The 11,847-nt window shown below is 40.0% G+C and overlaps 2 protein-coding genes across 4 annotated transcripts; both read left to right on the forward strand.

The window, feature by feature from the left end:
* Positions 1 to 12: 12 nt before the first annotated feature.
* On the forward strand, positions 13 to 6,407 carry tomm40l (translocase of outer mitochondrial membrane 40 homolog, like). 3 transcript variants are annotated; one of them, XM_061760918.1, is made up of 10 exons: positions 13 to 172; positions 1,651 to 1,865; positions 1,947 to 2,014; positions 2,271 to 2,363; positions 3,265 to 3,366; positions 3,453 to 3,558; positions 3,634 to 3,756; positions 4,685 to 4,761; positions 4,835 to 4,937; positions 5,300 to 6,407. In XM_061760918.1, the coding sequence occupies exons 2-10, from the start codon at positions 1,652 to 1,654 to the stop codon at positions 5,437 to 5,439; spliced, it is 1,026 nt and encodes a 341-aa protein (XP_061616902.1). In that variant the 5' UTR covers positions 13 to 172; position 1,651; the 3' UTR covers positions 5,440 to 6,407. The 3 variants fall into 3 exon arrangements, with proteins under 3 accessions (XP_061616902.1, XP_061616905.1, XP_061616904.1); XM_061760920.1 differs by lacking the exon at positions 13 to 172 and adding an exon at positions 191 to 371; XM_061760921.1 differs by lacking the exon at positions 2,271 to 2,363.
* An 847-nt stretch (positions 6,408 to 7,254) lies between these two features.
* On the forward strand, positions 7,255 to 9,896 carry apoa4a (apolipoprotein A-IV a). The gene is made up of 4 exons (XM_061761026.1): positions 7,255 to 7,361; positions 7,458 to 7,505; positions 8,110 to 8,260; positions 9,194 to 9,896. The coding sequence occupies exons 2-4, from the start codon at positions 7,466 to 7,468 to the stop codon at positions 9,762 to 9,764; spliced, it is 762 nt and encodes a 253-aa protein (XP_061617010.1). The 5' UTR covers positions 7,255 to 7,361; positions 7,458 to 7,465; the 3' UTR covers positions 9,765 to 9,896.
* Positions 9,897 to 11,847: the final 1,951 nt, after the last annotated feature.

An 11,847-nucleotide genomic window follows, 5' to 3' on the forward strand; every position in this document is an offset into this window, starting at 1 on the left:
GTTTCGGAAATGATAGTAACGTCACGAAACATGAGACAATTTTAAGTATTCTCACCAATCCCCCTTGAGGAGCTTGACATGTCAACCAATCAAGTGATTGTTTCGCTGCAACGTGCTTCTCCGGCACAACTGGGTTTTTACTTCCGGGTGCATCGTCGTCTGAAAATACAACGTGAGTGGATTTCGTTCATTCATTCATATGCTAAATTTTTCACCGGTGTTATCTGTTTAAATTAAATACAGTGTTTGCCCGAAAAAAATAACGTTTTAATGAACCCATCTAAACTGTTTATGGCTCGCAAACAATGGTAGCGTGCATAGTGGTTGATATAGATGAGCTAGCTTAGCTGCAAATTCAATTGACATGATCAGTAAGTGATTACATATATTTGGCACTTCCAGTAAACAATTGTGATGACACTTATGTTTGAAGCAGAGTTACTTAACCAGACTGACATATTTTGTCCCGTGCTTGGCTCATAGGAAAATGTATGGAAGGTTAAAGGGATTTTTGCTATAGTACAACCAATATACTACATTTCCTATGTCAATATTTATGCTTTAGTGCATTCACACGCCTCAGACCAATTTTATTATTATTTTTTATTTTTATTGATTTATTTATTTTTGCTTGCTTGCTTGGCTCTATCTCAGTGGTTATATGTAACCTTGAGGGATAATCAGGTGTGCCGTGGGAAATTATCCAGTTTCACTTAATTGGTGCCCAAAATATTAATTTACTACAATTAATTTTTTTTCATCTACCTATGCCAGCGACGTATGGTGACAGGCAGAATAATGAAACGTTCTCCCACGAGATGGCACAAGGTACAATTAACCTGTGTATCCACCTGTTACCAGTCTACAACAGAATAATAGCTTTGTGTTCAACTAAAAAGCCCCAGATTTCACCCCGAGTGAGTAAATTAAGACTACATCACGATTTAAATAAGAGTACATGGGTCTTTCCACAAATGGAGGACATTTTTGGATTTCTGACAGTCCAAATAATCCATGCACAAAATACAGAAACCTGCACGTGTAGTGTAAATTATTGTTGTCCATCCATCCCTGAGACAAAATGTAACTGAAGTTGTAGTAAAAGTGATTTTTCTCTTGCCTAAATCAGCTTTTTATGATTTTGTTGGTATGTCTTCTTTGTAGTTGTTAAAACCTTTTGCTTCATCACAGACATATTTTAAATTGTAATAATTATACTCTGAAGTCATGTCTCTCAACATACATACATAACTTACTTTGGTTAAAAAGGTCTTAATATTATTCTCGAGGAAGGGGGGGGGGGGGGGAGTGAGCTATAGTACTCAGAAATGACTTAAGTTGCTCTGACGATGGGTTGAACGAAGGTAAGACTCTTCTATTTCCATTTGTTTTTTCAATGTTTTCAGTTGTAATAGGGTGTGTCACTCAAAGCAACGCAACCATATTATCAGAAAAGAACAATAAGATCAAAAGTATTGCTCTGTCTTTTTTTATTTATTAAATAACCAATTTAGTTCTTGACCAATTATCATAGCAGCTAACATGACCAGCAAGTTAACTCATGCTGGCACTAATTTTGCATGTGGTGACTCAAAGAAGCATGAGCAGATGTGGCACTCGACCCTCTCCTCTCTCCTCCTGGTCTTACAGAATGGGGAGTGTATTGGCCGCCGGCTCCCCCAGCCCACCGCCACCAGCCTTTGCCGGTGTGGCTGGTGCGGGCCTGACAGTGCCACCAGGTTTTGGGATGCCTCCGGTGTCTCCTGTGTCACCCTCGACTGAGGTGACTTCAGTGCAGTCGCAGGAAGTGACTGATTCTCTACCTAATCCGGGTACATTTGATGAGTGTCATCGCAAGTGCAAAGGTAAACGAGATGATCGGCAAACTATATAATATACATCTGAACCCCCACTATTTTCACGGTTCATCCTTCACCCCCTCTTAGAGGTTTTCCCGATGCAGATGGAAGGCGTCAGGCTAGTCGTCAATAAGGGCCTTAGCAACCACTTCCAGGTTGGTTGACTTGATCTTATGATGGCTATACACTGCCTGACACTGCACAAGTTTAATGAAATGCTGCCATAGTGAATACAGAATGTAATGTAAACCCAAGACAGTCCAACAAAATGAGTGTTACTTGTCTTTGCCTAGCAGTTTTCAAAACAAAACAAGGATGCTTGTGTCACAAGTTGGACCTCCTCTTCATAAATAAAGTCTAAGTTCTGATTAAATGGGAACTAGTAATCACAATTATTTTGTAAAAATTCAGGTGAACCACACTGTGTCGCTGAGCACTTTGGGGGATTCCAGCTACAGGTTCGGTGCCACTTATGTTGGACTAAAGCAGAAAGGTCCAGCAGAGGTACGGCCACGCCGCTATTTGAAATATTTTGTTTTTTAGTTTATTTTCATCTTTTGTGACACAAGTGTGTTTTGGGTTAATTTGGGGGGGATAACTCTAACCAGGTTTAATTCAGCCATCCCTTTTCTATACTGTAGTGCTTGCCCTCATTAGGGTCGCAGGTGAGCTGGAGCCTATTCCAGCTGGCTTTGAGCAAGTGGCACCCTGGACTGGTTGCCAGCCGATCGGAGGGCACATATCGACAATATTCACACTCACACTCACACCTATTAGTCTTCAATTAGCCTAACTTGCATGTGTTTGAAATGTGGTAGGAAGTTGGAGTACCTGGTTGTTTAGGATCATCCTTTTAATATGATATTATGCTGAGTTATCTCCATACATGATAAGTTTTTTATTGTATAACCGCTGTATGAATTTTGTGAGTTATCTTTTTAAAATCCAAAACAAAGAAAAATTATTCTCATCAAAATTTGAGCAACATTTACAACTCTGCTTTTTTAATTAACTGTGACAACAAGTGATTTTCAGCAGTAATTCCGATTCACTATGACTCCACTTTCATGCATTCCACAATTTACTGTTGTTTTTATTATGATTCTGTTTTAAAGAAATAAAAAAAAATTGAACTTATACAACGCTTTTCAAGGGACACCATGACGCTTGGGGTTAGAGTTAAAATGTCTTTATCTGGGCTTCTGAAAAATTGCTAACAGTTTAATGTTGTAGCACCACCTGTTGCTCTAGGATGCTCTTGACAGCCTGCAAATGTACTTTCATTTCGTCAGACTTTTCAAAAGCACTGTTGGCATTGAGTTTGGACCCTGGAGTAAAAAAAAACAAAAAGTTTTGGTTTATACTACAAGGAAAATGTTTGACCGGTGAAAACGGCTGTGCTCAGTTTTTTCCAGTTATGATTGGAGACATGGACAACGTTGGCAGCCTTAACGCTCAAGTCATCCACCAGATCAGCAACAGCATACGATCCAAAATGGCCTTTCAGGTACATTTCATTGCGTCCTGAACACCCTGACAAAATAGTCATAGTGAGCTAGGAGAAAGATTTCAAATTATTTCAATGTATTTCAGACACAGCAACACAAGTTTGTCAGCTGGCAAGGCGATGCAGAGTTCAGGGGCAAAGATTTTACTGCAACAATTACACTTGGAAACCCCAATGTCCTTGTTGGCTCTGGTAGGTCACCTGTCAGTTTTATTGTTTCGACACACCACATTCACTGATTTCAACGTGTCTTCGGCCACCTGTCAGGTATTGTCGTAACGCACTACCTCCAGTCCCTCACGCCTTCTCTGGCTCTGGGAGGGGAGTTGGTGTACCATCGCAGGCCGTCAGAGGAGGGCGCTGTAATGTCTTTAGTCGGCAGGTACACAGGTGAGCTACAGGTGACCGGACAGTGACATGTGGCACTTTTACTGCACAGTGTTTATCATGGGGATTACGTTCCAGAGCCACCCGTTATGTAAAAAGAATAGATAAAAATAACATATCTTAATCTTTATTTATCTTTATTTATCTTTACATATGGCGGCACGGTGGCCGACTGGTTAGATCGTCAGCCTCACAGTTCTGAGGACCCGGGTTCAATCCCTGGCCCCGCCTGTGTGGAGTTTGCATGTTCTCCCCGTGCCTGCGTGGGTTTTCTCCGGGCACTCCGGTTTCCTCCCACATCCCAAAAACATGCATTAATTGGAGACTCTAAATTGCCCGTTGGCATGACTGTGAGTGTGAATGGTTGTTTGTTTCTCTGTGCCCTGCGATTGGCTGGCAACCAGTTCAGGGTGTACCCCGCCTCCTGCCCGATGACAGCTGGGATAGGCTCCAGCACGCCCGCGACCCTAGTGAGGAGAAGCAGCTCAGAAAATGGATGGATGGATCTTTACATATTTTTACCCCTCCCATATGCCTCAAACACACCTTTTAAACACATTGTAACTTTATTTGAACCCAAAATACAAATTGGTGGCATATCATCTATAGATGATGCGTATTTTAGTGTCTGTGTACATGCATATACCTTTAATCGACAAGTCTGCACCTGTGCAGGACTCTCGCTCGCAGTTTTCCAAATAAGAGGCAAAGCGTGCTTGCTTCAAGCTGTTTATTCGTCACTCCCAGTTGATATTTACTGTAAAACTGACACATAAAACAAAAAAGAATTAAACATTATACATTTACACAACAAAATGTTCAACCAAACCATATAATAATAAAAAAAAGTGCTAGCTTAATGCTAACGTATACTGTAAAATGCTGTTAGACACGCTAACGGAAATTAGCATTGATGTTACGGCAATTATAGGCACCAACTACATCACCACGCTGACTCTCGGATCGGCGGGTGCTCACGCCTCCTACTACCACAAAGCTAATGAGCAGGTTAGTAAACCCGTGTGTTTAGTCGAGTCATGTTCTTTGCTTCACAGTGCACTGACCGTCAAATATTGTGTAGTTGCAGCTCGGTGTGGAGTTTGAGGCGAGTACTCGCATGCAAGATACCAGCGTGTCGTTTGGCTACCAGCTAGACGTTCCCAAAGCTAATTTACAGTTTAAAGGTACAGTATCATCTCATACTCGCGTTTTGTTGAATGGCAATGAATGTACAGTGGTACCTTGACTTACGAGTTCCCCAATTTACACGTTTTTAGCATTATGAGCCATCACTTGGTCTTGGTACGTGTACAAAGCGAGATCCATCCGGCCGCCATCAAGAATGGGGCGATCATTGCCAACAGCCAAATAGCCACACTCTCTCCTTTATTTCTCACCCGTTTCCTCTGTTTGCATTATTCTAACATAGCTACAGCGGTCAGGGCAATCCGCTTCTTCCGTGACAATGGATGGATACACATGGATGTTATGTATAAGTATGTATGTATTTAAGTAACAAGAACACCATATTATTTCCTTCTCTCAGGTTCAGTAGATAGTAACTGGGTGGTCGGTGCAACTCTTGAAAAGAAGTTGCTGCCCCTGCCTCTCTCCTTGGTTCTCTGCTCCTTCCTCAACCATAACAAGAACAAGTTCCAGTGCGGGTTTGGGATTACGATCGGTTAAACCGACCAGATATACGTTTGTTGACCTCACAGGATGGACCCGCTCACTTCGAACACTCTAAGCAACTATTCATCACCTTAACATTGATAACCTCAAGTTTCAACAGACCTTCCAGCCATTTTCATGTTTCTTGTTTCCTCAGTCCAGTCACAGTTCGTTGTGTAAATTTGATGTACAGACACCTGACATTTACACATTACTGAAATACTTAGTTATCTCTGAGCTCATCGACTGTTTCTTTATTTTATTTTTTTACTATGAAGGCTATTTTGAAGTTAATGATAATGTTGTTCTGTTTACCAGGAATGGTACTTTTTCTTCATCACTTGCCTTTTTTATGTTATGTTATGAGGAGCAGTATATATTAACTGTATTATTATTCTTGGAAACTGAAAAAATATACTATTTGTAAAGAAAAAAAAGGCCTGTCTTGTTTGATTTTATCAGCCATGAAAGCTGATTGGTCAAAAATAAGGGCCACAGCCTCCCAGAGCTTTTTAATGTGGTATGTTTAAAAAAGAAAGAAAATGTAAATACATTTTTCGGATAACTTGAAGTTTTATACGGAGAGAAAGATTTTAGCGTCTGGTATATTTCCCTGCGGTATCAGAAAACAAGAGATGAAAATTAGAGTCACAGTCCTGCTCAGGTTTTACTTGACCGACTGTACAATGTTGTAGGCGCAGTAGTTCACTGACAAGTTGACAACATTAATATCCGCTTTCGCCAGACATTTACACCCCGCCCATTTAATTGCACCACTGCTATCGATGTGCAGAACAAATGGTGCATTCAGTTGTAGCAACAGTGAAATAGTAGCTGACCTGTTATCTTATCCGTTGACTTGTCAATGTCACAACTCATCACTGTTGACACGTGACTGAGTGACCTTTCTCTTGTCAGGGTTCTTTTTCCTCATTGTCAATTAACAAACAAATCATACTGAACGAATTAAGTGTCGTCGTCGTCCCCCCCACCTCCCAAAAAAATAAATAAAATATATATATATATATATCAAGTTTTGTTTCAATGCAAAAAAAACAAACAAATCATTGGTTAAAATAAATTTTTAGTACAAGATTTATTTTACATCACGGTGCACTGCTTTAAATTATTATTTTTCAACAGCATTTTTAAAAAATGGTAAAAATAAATATTTAAGTCTATTTTCCTACACAATCAATGGTCAATTTTAGAAGCAATTTACATTGCTAGTAGAAAAACTTTTAACAGAATAATTTTTGTTGAGCATTAAAAAGATAATTCTCTGTATGTTTAGCATTAAGTTTTAAGTTAAAGGGGGAAAGAAATTCTTACAAATGAATTGTAAAACTTAAAACTTCTTTAACCATGCTTCTCCCCAATTTTTCGAGGTTTTATACAACGTATGAATGTCTTTGGGTAGAATTTCACAAAGAAACTAATAAAATAGAGTTATGTAACTCAAAATTTCTCTGTATTCAACTATAGCTATTGTATAATTGCATACAAACTTCATAATAAATTACATATATTATGCACAAAACAGTTGTCATTCTGTAAGTGGTGCAGAAAATGGATGGATGGAGTTGTCTTTCTCAATATATATATATCGGTACAAATATTTCAATTCATCAAATTCACATTTATTAAATACAGCACTTCAAATCGAAATGTTTTTATCAAAACAGGAATTTTGTGAATGAATCATTTTATAAATGACTGACTCAAGTCCGAGGGGGTTTTCAAACCAGAGTGATTATGTCAAGGCTCTTCAATGACACATCATTGTTGCGATGTGGCACAATGGAGGTGACAACCAAGCATTCTGAGCTGGACTTTACGCCTTTGCGGTCTCCATATAAAGTCGTGTGTGTGTGTGAACGCTGCAGCAGGACTCAGTATTCAGCAGCTCTCCAAAAGTGAAGTGCTCATCCACCAAGGTAAGAAAGCTAATTTGGGTTAAAAAAAATAATGTATTTTGTATTTAAAACATAAGCATTCACAATTCTGAAATCCATCTGCTTTCTCATCTGCAGTGTCAGTCATGAAGCTCATCCTGGTTTTCGTTTTGGCTGTTTTCGCTGGTAAGACGGTATTCTAATTTGGTACAACTACACCAAGTACCACTTAAAAAAATGCTCAGCTCTTCAAGTAACACAACATGACCCAAGTAGCGTAGTAGTCCTAAGTGTTCATGAAAATTGAATCAAAACGAGGATTTATTCCTAAAATTGTATTTGATATTATTACAAGCCACTGCACAGTTTGAACATTAACGCTTCGCTTAAATATAGGGGAAAAAAAAAAAGTGTACTTAATGATTCAATAAAATGTACTGCACATAAAATTTAATAAAAAATTGTACCTCGCAAAATGATTAAAAACAATCAGTTCTTAAAGATACAATGGAAATCCATTGAACTGAAAAGTGAAATACAACTGAACTGTACTTAGGCAGTGATTATTTCGCATACCACTAGATGGAGGCCATTTACCACAGTTTGAGAATCACTGGTGTACATGTGAGTGTGAAATTTCGTGTGCCCTGTGATTGACTTGAGACCAGTCCAGATTGTAGTCCACCTATATGGCCCAAAGTCAGCTGGGAGGGGCTCCATCTCCCAGTGACCCTGAACAGGGTACGTGGTGTAGAAAATAGATGAATGAATTGTACCTTTCTGTCTCCAGGTTGCGATGCCAAAGCCATGCAGCAGAACCAGCCCAAGCCGCAGGTGGACATGGTCAAAGATGCCTTTTGGGACTATGTTGCCAAGGCAACATCGACAGCTGGAGACTCACTGGCGCTGATCAGACAGTCGGATCTTGGAAAGGAAATCAAGTAAGAAATCCAGAAATAGCAGAAAGCAGAGCCAGGCCAAAGGGATTTACGAACTAAGCAGCAGTTTAGGGCCCCGCGACCACCATGGGCCCCCTCCAAGACCAATTCACAGTCAAAAGAGCCTGGAGTAGTATTCATTATTTTGGGGCGAACGATCGTACTGAAGAAAAATGGGGAAACATTTTTAAAAAATCAATGTTCAGATTAAGGCAGTTTATTAAAAATAACTAAACCTTTTTCACATTTTACATAGTTTAAAGACCAAATTATTGAGGTTTATATTGTTTTGTTTTCAATTATTTTTCTAACATTGTTTCAGGTACCTTCGTTCAGTTAAATCATTAAGCATTTTGCTTGATACTTTACTGTTTATTTTAGGTTTTTTTTGTACCCTCACATTTGAAAATTTGCCTATTCGTAGCTTTTTTTGCCTATCCTCCCTTATTCACTGAAAAACTCACCCGTTTACTGTTTTTGTGCACCATCTGTTGGCATCTTGGTGCCAAGTGAACAACATGAATTGAGTTGAGAAGCTTCATTTAGACAAAAGTAGTCCTTTGCCACCATTTTGTGGCATCTATAGGCAATTTCAACCCTTGTCAATTACTCGCAGTTTTGCTATTCGTGGCAGGGTTCGGTCACTATTCCACTGTAGGTGTACATTTTAAGTTGTATTTATTTATTGTTCTTGCACTTTGTGTTTTTTTTCTTGCTGTTGGGGTTTTTTTTTTTTTAGGCCTAGATGATATTCAGTATTCGATTGAGTGCGTTATCACTGGGAATGTTGTAAATCAACCCCAGTCTGCTCTTGTAGTGCAATTTTTGATTCATTACACTCATTTCAAGGGGAAATTCAACGATGAAGCCCTGTTGAAGCTTGGTAGAAAGTATGTTTGGAGGAAGATGATGGATACATGATGTTTGTCTCTGCAGCACCCTGATTTCTGGGAGCAACGATGCCATCAACAGGTTCACAGATGTTCTCCGCACTCACGTGACCCAGGACTTCACGTCGCGCTTCTTCGAGCAGGCCGAGCAGCTAAAGAGCCGCCTGGAGAAGGATCTGTCGGCCATGAGAGCCCACTTGCAGCCGTATGCCGACGAGGTGGTGACGCACTTCCAGGAGCAGGTGGAGGACCTGAAGAAAGAGGTGTCCTCTTACGCCGAGACCATGGACTCGGAGGCTCTTAAAGCCGTCCTGCTGAGGAAAAGCCAGGAACTGAAGAGCCATCTGGACAGAAACGTCGAGAAGCTGCAGACTCAGATGATTCCTTACACTGAGGAACTTAGGCAGAAGATGGAGAATAGCCTGGAGGAGTTCCAGAAGAACATGATGCCCCTGGCCCAAACGTTTCACAGCCAGCTGAGGGAGAAGACTCAGGAGATCCAGGAGAAGCTGCTTCCTTACGGGGAGGAGCTGAGGGCCAAGCTGGACATCGACACCCAGAACCTGAAGGAGCAGCTGGCTGCTCTCTGGGAGTCCTTCACGAAGCTGACACAGTAAAAATTAACAATACCGCTCGCTGGACTCATGAACAGTGCAATATTCTACCTCATTTTGATTTGGATTTAAGTCTGTTTTCTGTTCATATTTGACTGTTGCCCACTGCAATAAACAATAAATATTTTAAATGTGTTTTTGTGTGTCTGTCATGTTGATGAAACATAAAATATGACCAGACTTTGGTGAAATTGATCAACCTTCAACTTACTGCCAAATGAGTTAAGAGCAAGTGGAGCTCTTTAGACAAGAATCCATCCAGTAGGCACTCGTTTTTTGTGGGGGATTATGTCCCAGAACTTCCGCGATGGACGGAAATCTGTGAATTAGCAACCATATATTTACGTTCTCATTTAAATATATATTAAAGCCTAAGACATCATACCAATACAACATATGCATGTGAGGTGCAGGTTTTGTTTTTGTTCACTTGTGTTCGCCATCCTCACATTCTACACTGTATTATCTGTGACTTTGAATGTGTGTGGCTTTAAAAGCGGGGCCTCGCCTGTTTAGAGTGAAGCACTGGCTAATTTTTTAAGTGGCTAACCTTTAGCCCGTCTGCGTGTTGAGTTACTCAGCATAAGTTGTGGCCTTCAGCAGCTCATCAAAGAATGTGCTTATTTCGTGTTTGTTTTCTTACCTTCTGTTTAATAAAGCAATTGAAAGTTCCCCCGCGGTTGTGCCTATCTTTGACCCCTTGTGGAGGGACTGCAATTGGTTCTGATTAGCGGTGGTAGGCTACATTAAATTAGCTACCAATATTTACTTTACCGTAGACGTCCAGTTGCATATGCCAATTCTGCTTGGCACTAGACACATTGTTATTAGCTACTTTTTTAAGAGTAAAATGATTCCGAACTCTGGACATTCTCTGTCTTTTACACTCTTTTCTCCTGGCTCGCACTTTGCTACGTGAGTCTGCCACAACAGTCCGTATGGAAAAACAAATGCCACAAAATCCTGTGATATAGTTAAAATCAGTAATATAAAATGAGAGACGCACGTTTTAAAAATCTATGATACAGTGAAACCACAAAAAGTCAACCGCGACAAGGCGGGGGATGACTCTATTTGGTAATGCAAAGCAAAGAAAAACAAAACAGAGGACATTTCTGGCAGTACAATTATCTCAGCCAAATAATCTTACAAACCCAATTCCAATGAAGTTGGGACGTTGTGTTAAACCTAAATAAAAACAGAATACAATGATTTGCAAATCATTATTCAACCTATATTTAATTGAATACACTACAGAGACATGATATTTGATGTTCAAACTGATAAACTTTATGGTTTTAGCAAATAATCATTAACTTAGAATTTTATGGCTGCAACACGTTCCAAAAAAGCTGGGACAGGTGGCAAAAAAGACTGAGAAAGTTGACGAATGCTCATCAAACACCTGTTTGGAACATCCCGCAGGTGACCAGGCTAATTGGAGACAGGCGGGTGCCATGATTGGGTATAAAAGGAGCTTCCCAGAATTGCTCAGTCATTTATAAGCAAAGATGGGGCGAGGTTCACCTCTTTGTGTGTGAGAAAATAGTCGAAAGGTTCAAGGACAATGTTCCTCAACATACAATTGCAAGGAATTTAGGGATTTCATCATCTACGGTCCATAATATCATCAAAAGGTTCAGAGAATCTGGAGAAATCGCTGCATGTAAGCGGCAAGGCCGAAAACCAACATCGAATGCCCGTGACCTTCGATCCCTCAGGTGGCACCGCATCAAAAACCGACATCAATATGTAAAGGATATCACCACATGGGCTCAGGAACACTTCAGAAAACCAATGTCAGTAAATACAATTCAGCGCTACACCCGAAAGTGCAACTTGAAACTCTACTATGCAAAGCAAAAGCCATTTATCAACAACACCCAGAAACGCCGCCGGCTTCCCAGCTTTTTTGGAACGTGTTGCAGCCATAAAATTCTAAGTTAATGATTATTTGCTAAAAACAATAAAGTTTATCAGTTTGAACATTGAATATCTTGTCTTTGTAGTGTATTCAAATAAATCTAGGTTGAACATGATTTGCAAATCATTGTATTCTGTTTTTATTTATGTTTAACACAACGTC

Source organism: Phyllopteryx taeniolatus, chromosome 21 (genome assembly GCF_024500385.1).
Source record: "Phyllopteryx taeniolatus isolate TA_2022b chromosome 21, UOR_Ptae_1.2, whole genome shotgun sequence".
Classification (NCBI taxonomy): domain Eukaryota; kingdom Metazoa; phylum Chordata; class Actinopteri; order Syngnathiformes; family Syngnathidae; genus Phyllopteryx; species Phyllopteryx taeniolatus.